Source organism: Schistocerca serialis, chromosome 3 (assembly GCF_023864345.2).
Source record: "Schistocerca serialis cubense isolate TAMUIC-IGC-003099 chromosome 3, iqSchSeri2.2, whole genome shotgun sequence".
Classification (NCBI taxonomy): domain Eukaryota; kingdom Metazoa; phylum Arthropoda; class Insecta; order Orthoptera; family Acrididae; genus Schistocerca; species Schistocerca serialis.
In genome coordinates, this window is record NC_064640.1 from 861850506 (window position 1) to 861870863 (window position 20358).

The following is a 20358-nucleotide window of genomic DNA, read 5'->3' on the forward strand; positions in this document are numbered from 1 at the left end:
TTGTAGTGCATGATTGCATTCGAGAGGAATGTGGTTCAAATCCCCATCTGGGTATTCAAATTTAGATTTTCTGTGGTTCCCTTCAAATGTTTCAGGTGTCATTTTAAGTTCTTAGTATTTCTGACTTATCCTTTATTTTGACAAGTGGTCAGTGACCAATAACATTGTGTCTAAATATTTTTAATACCACTCTTAATTTTGTAGTATATTAACAGGGTCCTGTGAAATTAATACCAATATATGTCGTTCCTGCTTATGTGTTGATGTGTGGCCAAATGTGAATGAGACTGGGAGAGGATGAATTAGATTTTAACAAGGGATTTTACCTTTTAGAGTCTGAAATATAGATATTTTAACACATTCATCTCAAAATACTTTATGAAGACTGCAGATAAGACCACTGTTGAGTGCCCAAGTTGAAAAATCATCATCGTCATTAACAATGGTTGAGATGAATAACCTCCCACCCATAAGATGACTACTGACAAGGGAACCTCCCCATCACACCCCCCTCAGATTTAGTTATAAGTTGGCACAGTGGATAGGCCTTGAAAAACTGAACACAGATCAATCAAGAAAACAGGAAGAAATTGTGTAGAACTATGAAAAAAATAAGCAAAATATACAAACTGAGTAGTCCATGTGCAACATAGCCAAATGACAGAAAATTGTGAGCCCAGGAGCGCCGTGGTCTCGTGGTTAGCATGAGCACCTGCGGTACGAGAGGTCCTTGGTTCAGATCTTCCCTCGAGTGAAAATTTTTTATTTTCAGACAATTATCAAAGTTCAGGCACTCACACATAATCAACTTCGCTCTCCAAAATTCCAGGACATGTTTAGATTTGCTTGGACAAATGCAGGATTTGACGGTGTACGCATGGAAAAATTTGAAAACCTTAAAAACATATGTTTTGACAGAACACATGGAAAACTGTGCGACTGTGAAACTGTTGCATTCATTTGTTGCAGTTTATGTGACAAACTCTTATGTTTTCATCACTTTTTTGGGAGTGACTCTCACATCCACAAGAAAACCTAAATCGGGCAAGGTAGAAGAATCTTTCTACCCATTCGCCAAGTGGACAAGTTAGTTGGGTCGACAACATATTCCTGTCATGTGATGCACATGCCGCCACCAGTATCGTATACAATATATCCGACGTGTTTTCCCGGGGAGGAATCGGTTGACCTATGACCTTGCAATCAAATGTTTTTGGTTCCCATTGGAGAGGCATGCCCTTTTGTCTATGAATCGCACGGTTTTGCTGTGCAGTCACCAAACACAGACACTAAACTTATTACAGTGAACAGAGACGTCAATGAACGAACAGACGGATCATAACTTTGCGAAAACAAAGAAAGAAAAATTTTTCACTCGAGGGTAGACTTGAAACAAAGCCCTCTCACTCCGCAGTTGCTCACGCTATCCACGGAACCACCGCACTTCTGAAGTCTCAGACTCCTGTGATGTTGCCTATCTTGCGCATGGACTACTCAGTTTGTATATTTTGCTTATTTTTTTCACAGTTCCACACAACTTCTTCCTGTTTTCTCAATTGATCTGTGTTCAGTTTTTCAAGGCCTATCCACTGTGCTAACTTATAACTAAATCTGAGGGGGGTGTGATGGGGAGGTTCCCTTGTCAGTGGCATGTAGGCACATAGGACAGAAAGGTAACTGTTTGACAGGATCTTCAAAAAACTCCTTTCATCATAGCAGAAAGCTTGAACACACAGATGTACACTTATTAGAGTCAGTAAGCATCCTGTTCTGAAAAAGAATGAGAGTTTTATAATTTAGCAAAGTGACATCCCTACTTTTTGTGGGCTAGTCTACCATACAGCATTTAGTTTTACAGGTAAGTGGTGGTCTCTTCATTCAGGTTATACTGCTAGAGTAACTGGCTCAGAGGTTTCTCTCTAATGTTTTGAGCTCACATGGTGTTCTAATCAGTCTAGAGAATAGTCTTAAATTGATTAATCCAAAACTAGGATAAGATTGTAGCTATTCGAGGAAATTAATTGATAGCACTGACTAGTTTGCCAAACTTTTGTGTGAAGATAGTAATAGTGAAAGAAGGTAGGAAGATATCAAATCCAGCTACAGCACACTTGATTTGTAGCCTTAATGAACACTTTTTTTTTTTAAGCTGAAACTCTTACTTTTAACAGGTAGAAGTTGTCTTCCACAGCTGTTTATCCAAATGCTGGGTTATTTGCAACATGTTGTTGAAGCAGAGATATATACAGTGAGATATTATAAAAGTGAATGTATGAGAGTGAACACTGTTAACAACGAGCATACCTTACTACCATTTTTCTCCCAATTTGTTCTTAGTCCATAGAAATGGTGGTGTGAACTTTCCATTGGATAGAAAGAAAGCTGTAAGTGTGATAATTTTGGGATGTTTCCACTTTTTGTAATTTTTTATGGCTCATACATAAATAGAGTGAACCATTCATTAGTGTAGCTTCATCATTGTGGAAAAATAGATAAAAGATAAAATGATAAAAATATATGTTAAAGTCTGAACAGTTTACTGAACGTTGTCAATAACTGAGTGCAAATTATGATCAATGCTATGCAATACATACACGGGTCAGAAAAACAAAGTGATCACCAGTTAGACACAGAAGGTACATGTTTTTAGTTTGCCATTACCTGCATGCCCAGCATGGCCGCAGCAGCAAAAGTTGCTCAATTCAGTACTGAATTCCTTTGTATACTTCCTTTCAACCTGCAGTACTGAGTTTGCCTTTTCTACTCACTTTCACTAATAGGAGCAGAAATTCTTTTGCATTTTATTAAAAGAAAAAAAAAATCTGTACATAATGTAACTGAATCGCAACAGTTACGTTAGTGTCGGTAATTGTTGCAGAGTGATATGCCAACAGTGAACACGACAGAAGGCACATCCAAGCTTCCTCTCTCATTGGCTGTTGATATGGTAGCTCTTTTGTAAACAATTAGCTGTCAGTCACATTGGTACTATGATCCAAGCATAGACGGAATAGAAATAATATAGCTTGCAAAAGCAGACTTGGCTTTCCCAAGTGATCAGCAAATCATCTGGGCCACAGGACTTTCCTTGCTGCAGAATGCTCATAAAGGAAACTGGTTTGTTATGTACACATTTTAATATTAGAGAAAGTTAGAAAACTTAAATGACTGAAACTTTGCAGTATTCTGGGAGGAGAAATAAAGGAGATTTGGGTCATGTTTGAACTTAAAGTAGTGAATTTCATATTTTGAGATGCGGTGCTGGCATGTGAGATCTTGTTGTCTACTCATGGTTTCAGCTCCCTCTGACCACTTTCTGTACATACTCAAAACAGTAGAACGCAAACTGGTGACCAACATAATCATTTCCGAGATTCTTGTTCCCATGTGCCATGCTATAATAATCACCTATGTCAGTGGATTTTCCCATTTGTGACCTGTATAGTCATTTTAATGATTCCTGGTTAGTCTTTGCTCCACTTATCTACTTTCCTCACTGTGCAATGTGTCTGTAATGCCACTAGGTGGCATGGAATCTCATGGTGTGCAATGATCATAATGTTCTGGCCTAGCAGTCTATTTTCATTTAACAGATAATGCCAAAACATGTCACAGGTATGTAATTGTATGTACATGGATTTGCACAAGATAATTCTTAGGCTACTGTAGCCATGCATCATCAAACAGAAAGCAGTATGCTACACTTGCATACAGTAATCACCTTACCGCACTGAAAATGTGCAGGAGTCTGATTTTATGCAATACTCACATTATTTGGCGTTATTAACAATGTTACAACCAAAGCCCAAAATCAGCCAAAGTGGGAACTGGCCAGCGAAGTTGTGAAGTGGCCAGGCCGGCCAATGTCCAATCTTTTCCTGGTTTCGGGATTCGGCCAGCCAGTTCGTGAAGTTGCTGGGACCAATCACCCAAACTCCAAAGAAAGAAGCAAAGCAGATTTGTTTGAACAATTTGAAGTTGTGTAAGTCAGGAAATGGCCACCATCATTGTAAGTTGACCGGCCAATGTCAGACCTTTTCTTGAGTCTGGGATCTGGCCAGCCAGTTTGCAAAGTGGCGTAGACAGATTGGACAGAATCGGAAGATAAATAAAGAGTGGATGAATATGTATAATTTCAAGCTGTATGAAGTCTATTTATTTTATCAATCTCACGTATAAAAAATATAAACTTTATACAATCTATTCAATTTATAACTCTTTTTCAAACAACTGGTATTCACTTACTACAACAAGTTAAGCTTTTATGACATTTGGAATTATACAATATTTTGTTATTTCTGCATTTGCAGCAATTTGTGGCGCATTTAGTAGATCAGTTGCATTGGTTGTATCCTTGGCCACTGTTCAGTGACTGTAAAGACGATGTGGTTCATAATTATTTTTCTTCTTTGGCCACAGATTCCAGCATGAGCAATATCTTGTGCAGAACAGAGAACTCATTTCTGTAGTATAGTTGCTTGAGAACACCATGTTCTGTTCCCAGTTAATAGACAGAGCATTCATCAATCATGACAACTGCAAGAACGCTTCTGGGAGCATTTGTATTTACTTATTTGCAGAAATTATTTTCAAAAAACTGTGATCATACTGAGCTATTTGGCAGCTGTCAAAGCAATCAATTTAATTAAACTCATTATAATGAACCTTAAAATAATGCAGTTGTCATTTCCTTGTCCGCTTTCACAGAAAAAATGTAATAATTGAAAGACAAGCCTTAAGTGGGCAAAGTAGGGAGGGTGGGGGGGTGGTGGTGGTGGGGGGGGGGGGGGGGGGAGGGGAGGAAAAAATGACCGACAAAAAAGTTGCTCACGTAAGTAACCGACGATTCCTTACCAAATCTGAAAGATGCACAAATACCAGGAAACATAAAAGTACTCACAATTAATCCAATTTGTCAGGAAGAAAAACAAGGTGCAGACGTAGGACCTTTTCCAAAAACTAGCATCTACCATGTGCACGACACAGTTAACATTGAAAGTGAGAAAAGTACTGGCTACTGCTCATTGTTGCCTCATCACAGAACGCTGTCCGATTTAGCCAGGGGATTTCACGACATGTGTGCAGTCACATTGCATTTTGCCCACGAGTCTCTGACCAATTCGTGGAATGGCTGGACAAAGTTGGGTATAAGAGATTCTTTCAAGTAGTTGGACTTTGGTCAATCCTTTCTGTCAAAGTGTGATATGATTGGCCAATTTCCGATCTGGCTGGTTTTTGGGCTTTGGCCATAACGTGTGCGCCAATTGGATCAGCTAAGAAATTTGTTGCTAGAGTTGCAGGAAAATTCTTCTAAGGGAATCCTTCAGGCTGCTCTTTGTTACTGAAGCTTTCAAATTCAATGAAAAGTGCCCATAATGACAGAATGAATACTTGGTTCCACATTGTTTTCAACATATGTTGGACATTTTCTTTTTGTGCAAATGATCGAGAGTGTAATGTGATTTGTTGTGTACTTAATTTGTCAAAGATAAAGGTATAATTTGATAACATAACTCAATTATTGCGTAGTGGAATATGGCAGACATCCGAAGTCATGTTCTCCTAATTCTTTTGAGCAGTATGTTTTATCTTGACCTACAACTTGTACTTTTGATTTACGTGAACCATTTCTTCACCGGTTACATTGAAGTATTTTCTATGCCTCTGTTCAGCTACGAAAAACTGCTTTAGTTAATTGTGCAGGAACTAGGGATACAATGCCCAAACAAGTGAAAAACTGAAATTCTTCATCTTTGTTTCCTATCAGTGGATCGAAACCATTTCCATTATTTTCTTGGATTTGGATGCAGGAAGGAAGATTAGGTTTTAATGTTCTGTTGATGACGAAGTCACTAGAGATGGCTCACAAGCTTGGGTTGAGGAGGGATGGCTAAGGAAATTGGGAGTATCCTTTTCAAGGGAACCATCCTTGTATTTGCCATAAGGGATTTTGGGAAACCACAGAAAAACCTAAATGTGTTGGCTGCACAGGAATTTGAACTGCCTTCTTCCAAAGTCTTTTTGTAAATATGTAACACATACGACAGCTATCTGTTTAATGATAGATTTCACGCTTTTTTTCAGATCTCTCATCATCTGATTAAACCTATTGTCTTAAAAAGGAATTTTTTCCCATTTTGCTCTGTTGGTGGAATTAATTTTGGAGGCTTTTATTGAAATGAAACACATTCTGCACTGTAAAAGTAACTTCCAAAGGAAAAGTTTTGATGTAGAGCATTGGTATTTTAGAGAAACTGTATGTTGGCTGAACAGGATCAGCAGATAATTTTGGGTTTGATAATTATGTGCTTATATCAGTTGTTAGGTCAGTTGCATATTTTTCGTAGATCAAACAGCGAAGAAAACTGTAAGAATTCCTCAGTTTCTAATTGCTTTAGAGCTATTTCCTTTTCTGTCACTTATATAATTTGAAATGAGTGGAGTACTTGAATCTCATAAACCCAGCCATTTGATTGTTGATGGTGTAACTTGTTTTATATAATTAAACATGTGTGAAAACGAGGATTTTAGTATTTCTGAATGTGTGCTATGCTCTTTTCTTTCGAATTGCAGCAAATGAGAAGATCAGGCAATAGTGAAGAAAATAAACGAATAATAATGGATTTGGATGTTGTATTAAAATCTCATGATTGTCCATTTATTGTCCAATGCTTGGGATGCTACATTACTGAATCTGATGTGTGGATATATATGGAACTTATGGCAACATGTTTTGATAAACTTTTGAAAAGGCTTCACGAAGCTATACCAGAAGACATTTTGGGAAAAGTTACATGTGCAGTGAGTATAATTTTAAACTTTACTTCTTATTTGTAGATGCTGTCATTATCTCTAAGTAAATTTTCTGTTTGGGCATTTTGCAGTTTTGGATACTTTCTGTAATTTGCTTTTAGTTGCCTTTATTTATATTAGTGCACACTTAACATAGTGATTTACATGAAAATAATGGAGGGGAGGCAGCCAGTTACTTCAATTTCTCAGAACTGCCTCTGATATCACTGCCAAGCCTACTATATGGGTTCTGTTTCCTTGCCAATATCTGGAAGGAATGAGAACATAAACTTTGTGTAGTTGAAAATTACTTGCCTGTGTTGAAAATAGAAACTATTGGCAGTTTACCTGTTTTTATTTATTTATTTATTATTATTATTATTACTATTATTTCAAAATGTGATATTGTGTAGCATTTATGATCTCCAAATGAAAAGGCACTTTCTTGCAGTGGTAGTCCAAGGCTGTTGGAAGCCTATTAATTAATAAGTATCAGTTGTGATTTTGGAGGAGTGAGTGTTCAATAATTTACACTACCCAAGCACATTGTTGTACAGTGATTTAATTTTGTTTTGAAAGGATTTTGTAATGTGATATTACATGCCAGAAAAGATTTTAGCATCTCTAATAGGTAACTACACCTTCACGACAAAGTTTGTTGCTCTTGCTGCTAACTGTTTTTGGTCATATTTTCAGGTGAACTTATAATCATGTTGTAGCAAATGTTCCTTTATTTCTTAAATTAATAGAAGACTGTGTCCGAGTGTAGTATCAGTGACTGGCCAAACATGATGTCTTAGCTGTGCTCAGTTTTATTACAGTGAAATGGAGTGTTGAATATGAATTAACGCCTAGCCTGTGGTTCATAGAGATTGTTAAAACTATTATCTCGATTTCAGCAAAATGTGTACCACCAGCCTTTTAGAAACATGGAATTGCTTCTGCTTACATCAGTGCTTGGTATATGGGAATTGTGCAGATCCCATTAGACTCATCAAAATAGCAAGAAATTCATAATTGAATAGGGAGATGGAAAAGAAAATATCATACACAGAAGCTATTATCAGCAGTTCTGGAGGAAGTTTTTGTTTCCTCTAGAAGGAAAACTTACAGAGAATACATAGTAATGGAACAAATCACAATTTCCATTGTTTTGCTGATGAAATTGTTCTGTTTGCTTGTAGTATGATTATTAGAACAAATTAATAGAGCTTGTTTATGGCTTGTGGAGTCTAAATATAAATGTAATACTCAGATAATGTACAGTTAAAAGCTGAAAAGGAAACTGTACAAAAATGACAGTGAAGTCATAGAAACTGTTTATGAGAATTTGTAGTGAGGGCAGCTGAAGAAATCTTATTGGGTTGACAGGAAATTAAGTAAACAGGAAGGTAAAAGTGGCTTGGTTTTGTTTTGGTAAAGTAAACTGGTGTTGAAAAACTAAAATTCTTATGATTCATGTGTCAAGTTAGAATTTTGTGTCCAACTGGGATTCAAACCTTGCCTTTCTCAGCCAAGTGCACTGTGAATTACTCCAGCCCAGCATGTTTCATGGACAGATTAAAGGCTTTAGGTTGTTATTGGCTCATACCTGTACTCCTCCAGGTTGATATTTTGGTGCGACACACACTTTCAACTTGGTGCATACAACTATCGTAACAAAGGCTGTATTCTGCATAAAAGAATGCATTCAAAACTTCCAATTTTTCTGAAATAAAAAGTTTACAGTCAGTATATATTACCAGTTTTGACATATGGCAGTGAAATATAGACTTTTAATTAAGAAATGAGGGTTGTACAGTGTGCATTGGAGACAAGCATATTCGGAATTACAAGGAGATAGGAAAACAAACAAACGGATCAAGAAGCAGACTGATCTGGCAGACATTATTATGACAAGTGAAAATTAAATGGAGGTGAACAGGAAATGTAGCCATGTGAGTGGGTGGTAGGTAGACCACAGATGTTCTCTGCTGGATTCAAAGAGATAAGAAAACTGCTGGTTTCAGAAATATAAGAAAGGACAGGGCAACAACTTAATGGAAATTGTGTAGTTAACATTAGAAACATGGAGGAACAACACAGAGATCTGTAACTGAAGACTTCTGTGCAGAGAAAAGTAAAGAGAAGGCCATTATCCATAGGTGAATGTCAGTTTGCTGCTGCTGCTGCTGCTGATACTCAGTTTAGTTGAATAAACGTTAGAAAATTGTGGTTATGGAATGTTCAAGCAGCAGCAAAGTTTCAAAGCTCCCTGTAGGTTATAATTCATTAAACATTGACAAGTCTAAAATCGCTGCAGCTCAGCATTGAAAGACTTGCTGTGTCATAGGTTTGCAGTCTTTTGTTGCCAAGTACGGTATCATTTTATCTAACAGAATGAGGTCTTTTTGACCAACCCTCATGGCTTCACCTGTTAACTTGTGAAAAGTGACTGGGTTTATTACAAGCAGATGACCAGAGGAAATGAGTATGGAGAGGTCCTGAGTAGTTTTAGAAACACTGCCAGAACAGTTAGTCCCATGACTGGGGTTACTATTGTGCATGGTTTCTTATCCATTGATCACACAGAAATATGTGCGAGTAGTTCTGTAACTGTGTACTCTTCCTGCATTAGTGCAGCTCCAGAACCTCACATTCTATCACAGTATCAATCAACCCTCACATAACATAAATGTGTCTTGTACTCCTTTGAGATTTTAAAACTTTATCTGTAGTCACTTTCAAAATTCCAGACCCTACACCAAACAAACGTGTCTGGAATCGGATATAAAAGCAGCTCCACCTTTTCTGCAGCACTAATGTTAGCAGCTGGCACAATCTTCCTCTGTAACAATGCAGATGTGCTCATTCATTGTAATTTACCTGCTTTGCCACATATTTACCTATCATTACATGGTTTCTTTATTTAGCCCATGGCTGTTTGTAATAGTGAAGCTAAAACTGTATTCTAAGTAGTGTCAGTCATTGAGATTGTGTGATGATTACAGTTCAAGAATGTGGATGTTCCACCGCGTTTTGGATGTACATCTGGGATAGTATTCTGTTGTTGTTGTTGTTGTTGTTGTTGTTGTCATCGTCGTCAGCCTGAAGACTCATTTGATTGAGCTCTCCATGCTACTCTATCCTGTGCAAGCCTCTTCATACCCAAGTATCTACTACAACCTACATCCTTTTGAACCTGCTGATTGTATTCATCTTTTGGTCTCGCTCTACAATTTTTACCCCCCACCCCCACTTCCCTTCAGTACTAAATTGATGATTCCTTGATGTCTCAGACTGTGTCCTATCAACCAATCCCTTCTTTTAGTCAAGTTATGCCATAAATTTCTTTTCTTCCCAATTCTGTTCAATACTTCTTCAATAGTTACACAGTGTACCAAAATAATCTTCAGCATTCTTCAGTAGCATCGCGCTTCAGAAGCTTCTATCATCCTCATGTGTGAACTGCTAATAGTCCACATTTCACTTCCATACAAGGCTACACTCAAGACAAATGTCTTCAGAAAAGATTTCTGTATATTTAAATTATTCAATTCAACTGCTCTTTCAAGTCACTTGCTGTTTCTGGCATAATTACAATGTCATCAGCAAACCTCAGAATTTTTATTTCTTCCCTCTGAACTTTAATTCCTTCCCTCTGAACTTTAATTCCTTCTCCAAATTTTTATTTGGTTTGTTTTACTGCTTGCTCAATTTACAGAATTAATAACATTGGGGATAGGCTACACCCCTGTCTCACTCCCTTTTCAACCACTGCTTCCCTGTCATACCCTTCGACTCTTAAAACTGCCATCTTGTTTCTTTACAAGTTAGTAACTGGGGGTAAAAGTACACATTTTTTATTGTACTAAATATATTTTTTTTAAAACTTGCAGTAATATTATATCAGTTACACATCCAACACCAAGTTCGACATCTTGGTAACATTTTGTAGAAGTTTCATTGTCGTCTGATTATTGTTTAAGGATTAATTCTGATTATTGTTAAAGGAGTATTAAAATTTTTCCTAAAAAATAGTTATGTGTAATTTACCCCGTACTGTGTGGTGCAGAAGATGCAGGCCTGGGCCAAATGTAAGAATTGATTATTTGTATCCCCTACTGAAAAAAGATTGCAAATAAATACATGGAAAAACAAATTAGGAACACAGTGTTTTTTGACGAATTCAAAAACTAAATCTCGTATTGATCTGACACTAAGGCTGAAAAAAACGTTTATTGACTGTTGCACTATTGCTTGTCCTTCCCCCAATAAAAAAAAAAAAAATAAAAAAAGGTGAATCAGCTGAAATGCTCACTACCTTTTCTAGTTTTAAGATGTGTGTATAAGGCAATCTCTGAAAACCTGGTAGCTTTGGATGCTTGCCATACTGAGCTCTTGTTTTCAATAAGGCCAGAAGGTTGGTGGTAGAGCAAGACTGTTAATGAGCAAGACTGTTAATGACTGTCGAGTTGGTTTCTAGAAAACAAATGCCACTGTGGAAGACATGATTATATTCAAATGGTGTTTTAGAAGAAGGTATGTTTGCAAAAACCACTATGCAGTGAAAGAAAAGCTACAGAAAAGAACAATTAATTTAAGTTCTCCAAGGTGAATAATGAGGTATCTAAGGTAATAAACACCAACAAAAATTGTTTGAATACACTACGAGGGGCTATATAAGTCAAAGCACAGATTATGTGGTAAAAGTATGCCCTGTGAACTTCTGCCCCATTAGACCTACATATGTTTACCCCATTTTGCTATTTTCTTTTTCAGCAATCTACAGGTTACATACACATTTAAAGTCATGGTGTTGTAAGAGGATATTGAAAGCTTATAGCTGCCAGTAAGGGTACAGAGTTTAGAGTTTATCTGATTTTTAAATACATTTAGATTCACATAACATTCAGTCAAACCTATATAAATTTTACATCAAAAACATACAAAAGTGACTTACTGAATTTTCTCCAGCTGTAAGCATCCAGAATAGAACTGAGGACATGATGATATATACACTGCCTCGTGGACGAATGGTGAACTTCTGCTTTAGGGACCTGAAGACATGATGCATACTTTTGATCCATGCATAATTTTACCCCCCTCCCAAATACCCTATAACCTTTCGCCTGCTATATTTTACACCTACTAGCTTCAGAATTTTGAAAGGTGTATTCCAGTCAACATTTTGAAAACATTTCTCTATGTGTACAAAAGCTATAAATGTAGGTTTAAAACTGATAAATATAGGTTTGTCTTTCTTTAACCTATCTTCTAAGGTAGTTGTAGGTTTTCCAACATTTCTCTGGAACCCAAACTAATCTTACCAAAGGCTAGCTTCTATCAGTTTTTGCAGTCTTCTGTAAATAATTTGTTCCAGTATTTTGCAACCATGACTTATTAAAATTATAGTTTGGTAATATTCACATTTTTCAGTACTTGATTTTTTTTTTTTTTTATTTTTTTTTTTTTTTTTGGGGGGGGGGGGGGGGGGGACTGGAATTATTACTTTTTCCTTGAAGTCTGGGGGTGTTTTTCCTGTCTCATGTATCTTGTGCACTAGGTGGAATAGTATTGTCTTGACTGGCTTTCCCAAGCGTATCAGTAGTTTTGAGGGAACATTAGCGACTCCATGGGCCTTGTTTCTGCTTAGGCTTTCCAGTGCTCTGGCATATTCTTCCATTAATGTCGTATCTCCTGTTTCATCTACTTCCTCTTCCTTGTCTGTAATATTTCCTTCAGTTTCATTTCTCATTTCTCTGTACATTCCTTCGACCTTTCAGCTTTCCATTCTTTGCTTAGTACTAGTTTTACACGTAGGCCCTTGATGTTCATATAGCTGCTTCTTTTTTCTCAAAAGGCCTCTTTAATTTTCCTGTCATTAGTATCTATCTTTTTCTTAGCTATACATGCTTCTATTGACTTACATTTGTCCTCTAGCCATTCCTGCATAGCCATTTTGTACTTCCTATCATTCTCATTTTGTAGACGTTTGTATTCCTTTTCGCCTGCTTCATTTGATGCATTTTAATATTTTCTCCTTTCATAAATTACTCAGTATCTCCTATGATACTCAAGGATTTCTACTAGGCCTTGTCTTTGTATCTATTTGATCCTCTGCTGCCTTCACTATTTCATCTCCCAAAGCTACCCATTTGTATTTGCTGTATTCCTTTCCCATGTTTCAGCCAATGGCTGCCTAATACTCTCTTTGAAACTCTCAACAATCCCTCGTTCTTTCAGCTTATCCAGGCCCTTAATGTCCTACCATTTTCAAAATTCTTCAGTTTTAGTCTACAGTTCATTAATCAATAAATTGTGGTCAGAGTCCACATCTGCCCCTGGAAATGTCTTACAGTTTAAAAACTGGTTCGGAATTCTCTGATTTACCATTATATCATTGATCTGAAAGCTTCCAGTGTCTTCAGGTCTTTTCCATGTATACAACCTACTTTCATGATTTTTAAATCAAGTGTTATGGTCATTAAATTATGCTGTGTGCAAAACTCTTATCAGGTGGCTTCCTCTTTCATTCATTTTCCCCAGTCCATATTCTCCTATTATTTTTCCTTCTCTTCCTTTTTCTAGTATTAAACTGCAGTCCCCCATCTCAGTTTAATTTTCCTTTCACTTAACAACTGGAACAATTTCTTTTATCTCATCATACTATATTTCAATCTTTTCATCATCTGCTGAGCTAGGTGGAATATAAAAATGTACTGCTGTGGTGGATGTTGTCTTCGCTACAATAATATGTTCACTATGCCGCTCATAGTAGATAACCTGCATTCCTATTTTTTTAATCATTATTAGACCTACTCCTGCATTACGTCTATTTGATTTTGTATATATCACCCTGTACTCATCTTATCAGAAGTGTTGTTCAACCTGCCACCAAACTTCACTAATTCCCACTGTATCAGACCTTCAACCTATCCGTTTCCTTTTTTTAATTCTGTAACCTACCTACCCAAATAAGGGATCTAACATTCCACACTCCAATCTGTAGACTGTTTTGTTTATCATGATAACGTCTTCCTGAGTAATCCAAATCGAGGACTATTTTCTTCTGGAATATGTTACCCAGGAGGGTGCATCATCATGTAACTGATCCTCCTGAGTAATTTTACCCAAGAGGATACCACCATTATTTAACTGTACAGTACGTCTGTATGCCCTCAGAAAAAGTAATGACTCTTGCTTTCGATTTTTCGTAGTACAAGCACAGCAAGGTCACGTTGGCAATACTTCAAGAAACAACTGTGAATGCTCATCAGTTTATGATGTGGTCTTAATGGTCCCACACATGAATGCGGTGGTAAATTTTGGTACTGGAAAGCTGTGGGTGGAAAACAAATCATGGAAGGAGTAAAGGAATTGCTTATCATATAGTTGAGGAGTCAACACCCACATAAACAAGATTGAAATAATTAAGCCTTTGGACAATGCCCATTTTCAGAATCAACTTAGAAAAACAAGAAAGATATATGTACACATGCTTGGTCACATTATGTCATCTACCAAATCTGCTTTAAATTCTGCACAGCCTTCTATGGCGGTATGACCACCAAACAGTTGTCCAGCTGAATGAATGGTCACTTGCAAACTGTGGCCAAGAGCAAAATTGACCATCCAGTAGCAGAACATGTTGTTGATCTCATTGTGCAAGGAACTTAGAATAGGATGTTAGAGTATGCCAGGCTTTTGCACCACCATTGGTCAGTGATATGTTTATATCACCAGACAACCAGAATTGTCCAAGCCATTCTGGCACCGAGCACTAACAGAAAGTATAGTTTTCCATGTGTTTTTCTCTTATGTGGTTTAGAGTTCACACTGTCAAATCTAGCATTATTTTAAAGAATTAATGTGTGACATAGCTGAAAGTAAAACATTAAGTAATAATAGCAATGACGACAATGCATGCACTGTGCAAACGAAGCTGTTTGTCATTCGTGTTTATGGTACAAGCACATATTTTACAATTTGCATCTTTCTTTGTCTAGGCCAAGTAGGGACCATGTCAATTCAACTGAATCTTTTTCTGACCTTTCACTGCTGCCCAATGCTGCTGCATTTATTTTGGTTGTTGTTCTTTTCTCTCTTGGGTCCACACCTTCCCTCTCTTCGGATTCAGTGTTTTGTGGAAACTTTTGTGTGTTCATAGTTTTTCCTTAAGCAAATCACACTCCTGGATATCTTTAGGAGAAATTGACAGTTGTTGTAGATCTTTTCCAACTTATGTGAACCATGCCCCTTTGGTTTTCTTGTCTTAAAAGTATGTTAATATTCTTGGGCTCATTTATGTCACATGGCCATAAAAGACAATCCTTTTCCAAATGGTGTAACTTATCATCTCCATGTGGTTATATAGTTTGGGGTTCTTTTTCCTTGTTAGGACACAGGATTTTTCTCAGAATCTTTCTTTCTTTGGCCTTTGATTTCTCCATTAGAACTTTCATGTGCATTGTAAGAGCCACTGGACAAATAACATTGCAGTAGTGTCTGATTTTGGCACTTAAGGATATCAATCCCTTATTATTGGTTCCTTTAGTTAACTGGTAGCCTATTTCCACTTTCTTAATGTGTGACATGAAACTTACTTTCTCTGATAGTTTAGTCACTATCCATTCACCTACGTATTTAAACTTTCCTGATTGCTTAATGTTCCCTTGTCTGATCTCCAATTCTCTTGGTGCTGATTTTATGTTTGCCATGCGGTGCGCCTTCTCAAAGGAAATTTGAAGCTGCCTGTTTCTTCAGTTGGTTGTTTTGTTGCCATATCTATGGAGTCTAAAAAAAATCACTAGATCATCAGCATAGACTAGACTGTTGATTGTAAAATTCATATACCTGTAGCCTAGGCTCACCCCAATTTCTACTCCTGAATTGCTCATATCTGTCCACCAGTATTGGATGCCTCTTTCTAAAACACAGTTGAAGAGTGTAGGTGACAATCCATCTCCATACCTCATTCCTGTCCTGATTTTAAAGACATTAGAAATTTCTTCGTGCAGCTACACTTTGGAAGTGTTGTTGGTCATGGTTGCTGTAGATACGCTTTTGTTGTGTTATCTAAGCTAAACTCTTCAAGGATTTGAATAGGATGGTTCAATCAATTGAGGCATAAATCACCACAAATTCCGTGTTCCTAAGATATGAAAGGATGGATGTTAGATTCATAATCTGCTCAGCGTGAGTGCCCCTTCCTGAAACCCCCATTGTATTCCGCAAATTGTGGATCAATTTGTTGTACCACCATATTCTGTAGAGCTTTTGAGAGGATCGTGTAAGTACTTAGTAGGAGATAGATGCCTCAGTTGTTGTTCACATATGTTCTGTCTACTTTCTTTGTAATTACAGTAGAGGTCCAGTCACTTAGAAGTTTATCACTTTCCCAAATCTCTTGAATAGTTGCTACAAGTTTATTGATTGCCTTATCCCCTGCAGGCCACTGCAGTTCAGCAGTTATCAGATCATCACCCAGTGCCCTGTTGTCCTTCAGTGCGTGGATGATCTTCCTCATTTCTTTCTTTATTGGTGGAGGAATCTGGATGGATGTTTAGGTTGTTTTCATAAATGAATGCAATCTATGGAGCCTTTCAGTTGAGCAGACATACAAAATATCTTCCTAGAATCTGGCAATTATTTTTTCGCCGTGTGCTAGTTTTCCTTTGGATTCTTTGAAATGTGATTTGGAGTGTTTTGATTGTTCAGATTGTGTTTAGGTTTTATAGATGTTACAAGGTGTGATTGGAAAGTTTTAAGAATGGATCCACTACTGCTTACTGGTTTGGTGGGCAGGTACATGGAGAGTGGGAAGTGAGTCATTGCCTTGTCCTTGAACACCCTTTGACAGGAAACTGCATTTCTTTTATCCAGTTTGTTGTGGCAGCTGGTTGAGTGTGGGTCTGTTAGGGCTTGTTGCTGGATTCTGTCTGCATGAAAATTGACGTAAAAACGGAGCAACAAGTATGTCTGAAATTTTGTTTTAAAACCGGGAAATCAGCTTCTAAGACTTACGAACTATTAAAAACAGCTTTTGGAGATAATTGTATGAGCCAGTCAAATGTTTTTGTCTGGTTCAACAGATTTAAAAGTGGCCGCAAATCATTTGAAGATGAACCACAGTCCGGCCGTCCTTCCACCTCAAAAACAAATGAAAATGTGAAAGTTCATGACTTAGTGTGCTCTGGTCATAGAATTACAATTAGGGAGATGGCTGGTGAACTTAATTTAAGTTTCTATGCAGTTTAGTCAATTTTAACTGGAGATCTGAACATGCTTGAGTGTCCGCAAAATTCATTCCAAAAGTGTTGTCAAGTGACCAGAGACAATACCGACTTGAAGTGTGCCAAGAACTGATGAATCAGACTAAAAATGACCCAGATTTGTTAAATAGGGTAATTACAGGTGACGAATAATGGGTATATCCTGAAACCAAAATGCAGTCTTTGCAGCGGAAGACTCCAGCTTCCCCACGACCGAAAATAGCATGGCAAAGTCAGTCGAAAGTGAAGACAGTGTTGATGATTTTTTTCGATTCTACCGGTATTGTGCATCATGAATTTACCCCTGGAGGACAGACAATTAACCAGGAATACTACAAATGTGTCCTTGAGCATTTGTGTGAAAAGGTGCGGAAGAAAGTGTCTGCGTTGTGGAAAGGCAAATTCAAAATTCCTGTGCTTCCACAACCACCATATTCCCCTGATTTGGCCTCTGCGGACTTCTACCTGTTTTGTAAACTGGAATTTTCACTGAAAGGGAAGCGATTTGACTCAATTGAAGAGATCCAGGAAGATACGGGAGTGTCCTTAACACACTTCAGGGAAAAAACTTCCAGGAATGTTTCCAAAAGTGGAAACACCATTGGAGTTGGTGTGTTCAGTCAGAAGGGGACTATTTTGACAGAGATGCACCACAGTAGCATGTAAGTACCACCATTGTACAATTTCAAGCCCATTCTTAAAACTTTCCAGTCACACCTCGTACGTGTGTTATTTTTCTGGAGGTCTTTCTCAGCCTGTACCTGATGTATGCTTCACAGGCCAGATGGTTTTAGGAAATTAGCTCTGTTAGCTTAATTTTTCTCTCAATTCCATTTCTGACAAATAGTCTGTGTTAGTGTATTACTGTATCACATTCATTATCCCACCAATCAAGCTTTCTTGATTTCATGAGTGAGACAGTCTCTGTTGCATTAGGCATATACAGTGAATAAAATGAGTATGATCTCCAGACTTTTATATAAAGGTGATGCAGAAATTTTAACTCAACATTGTTAAAATTAACATAAGAGCAAATTTCTTTTTGGGAAAGCTCTCTTCATTGTATCTCTCTTAGTTCATTTATCTAAGTACATTATATGGATAAAAGTTCTTTTTCTGAAATATAGCTCAATGATTTTCTTGTCCACTTCAGAAAATTTTAAATGTATAAGAGCTGCTAAGATTTCCATTACAATAGGAAGTATTTGACGAAACAAAAAAATGGAAATAATATGTAGCTCTGATATTGTAGAAAAAACTAAATGATGAATCAGTGTAATTTATTCACCTTTGAAACTTGAGAAATGTACTTTATATTTACCTGCTATTTGCCAAACAAATGTCAAAGATTCTGAACTTGAATGAGAGGTTTTTTTAAGTCCCTGTTTGCTGAAGCACATCAGAGGTATGTTGTCTGTATCTAAAAGCAATTCTTCTTCACCTACAGTATCACAGAATGATTTACCAGTCACTATGCTTCATAACTAAGTTTCTCCTGGAAGTGTTATGTAGTTTTCAGCTGCAAAATATCACTTGCTGCTTTAACTGAAAAACAAAGAAATAAAAATACTTATTTTTCTCACATTCCTAGTGAACGATATACAGTAAGTGAATGTATGTGATGAAAAAAATTTCTGGCATTGAAGATGATCTTCTGTTATATTCTTTGTGACCAGGGTATGTCAAGCGAGGTCAAGAAGAAAATGATTCCCTGACAATTTAAGCAAATGTGAAAAAATAATACAAGAGTTTTGTGCTGTTTTTCACAGGTTTTGAAAAATATGTTAGTGTTACGGGTACCCTGTCTCATTTCTCCGCTTCCAAAGCTTTTCTTCCATGTCACATGTAATACTTGTAACATGAAGCCAGCATCTTCAATTTATGTTATGTTTTTCTGCAACAAATTGCTTGTCATTATGTCTTCAGTATGGTAGTACACTGGTGACTCAACTTCAGAAATCACTGTGAACCATGATTATGTGCTCAGTGTTTTCTACTCTCAGTATATTACATAGCTGGATGAATCTTAACTTATAATGTTCATTCTATCCAAACTTACGACCGCCATTGCCTCAAACTGGAAAAAAATATGACTTGGCTTTCATTTAATACAGTACTCAAAGTTCCTGATTGCTTAATCTTCATTTCTAGAATGTTAAACAGCAGATAAAAACTAAAAATATTCTTCTGACCAGCATATGCTTTGAGAGACACCAGTCTTAGAGTAAAAGTATTTGCTATGACCTTTGAGTTACACTATACACTTTATTTTTTATCAGACATTAAAGTAGGGTTTGATTCTCGGAGACAGTGTAGCCTTCAAAGCTGTACTTACATGAGGCTGGAACTTAAATAGTGGCAACTATTTATTCACAACTGATACAAAAGAGTTACATGTTTGCACCTGTTACTGTCCTGCAAAGTAGTCACCAGCACTGTAGAACACGTTGCTAGCGATGTGGAAGGCGTAGTATACCATTAGCAGAGCCTGTTCTGTTGATGGTGCAAATGGAGCGGTCTACTACCTGTCAAATCTCTGGAACAGCTCTGAAGTGAATGGTTCCTTCATCTTCAGAATCAAATCAAAGTCACAAGGACTTAAGTCGTATTACTGCTTGCTTTTGGAGCATCACCTGCGACCAGCTTTGCGAAAGAAGCGGTGACACTTCCTGCATAACCCACCCATCATTTTGCTTGACAATGCACAGGTGCATACAGCACAAGCTGTGGCTGCTCTGTTCTCTCGATGGGACTGGGAAGTACTGTACCACCCACTATACTCCCCGGACTTAAGTCCTTGTGACTTTGATTTGATTCCGAAGATGAAGGAACGACATTTGCTTCAGAACTGTTTCAGAGATTCGACAGGCAGTAGACCACTCCATTCACACCATCAACAGAACAGGCTCTGCTAATGGTATACTACACCTTCCACATCACTGGCAATGGATTGTACACAACGCTGGCGACTACTTTGAAGGACAGTAACAGGTGCAAACATGTAACTCTTTTGTATCAGTTGTGAATAAATAGTTGCCACTATTGAAGTTCCAACCCTTGTACATTATTTTTTCTTGACAAAAGTTATTGCCTTTTGGAAGCTAACATGTATGTTTTGACTTTTATCATAGAAGCAATTATGTCTTCCACTAAAGTATTTATAGTCTTCCCAGCCCACTGCTTCAGACTCTTAATTTCATGAGCTTTGGTTGAAAGGGTAGGCTCACAAGACTATCTTGTGTGCAACTAGAGCCTGCAGCTTCAGATCTATTTCCATTCCAGTGTTTTGTCACGCGGCCATACCATTTTACTA

At 37.3% G+C, this 20358-nt stretch overlaps 1 protein-coding gene across 1 annotated transcript in view; it reads left to right on the forward strand.

Annotated features, from left to right (window-relative positions):
* LOC126470993 (dual specificity mitogen-activated protein kinase kinase 7-like) overlaps positions 1–20358 on the forward strand; it is a 179451-nt gene that overhangs the window by 69192 nt on the left and 89901 nt on the right. The window contains exon 4 of the mRNA XM_050099043.1: positions 6574–6801. Within this exon, the coding sequence (XP_049955000.1) occupies positions 6574–6801 (228 nt within the window). The remainder of the gene's footprint in view (positions 1–6573; positions 6802–20358) is intronic.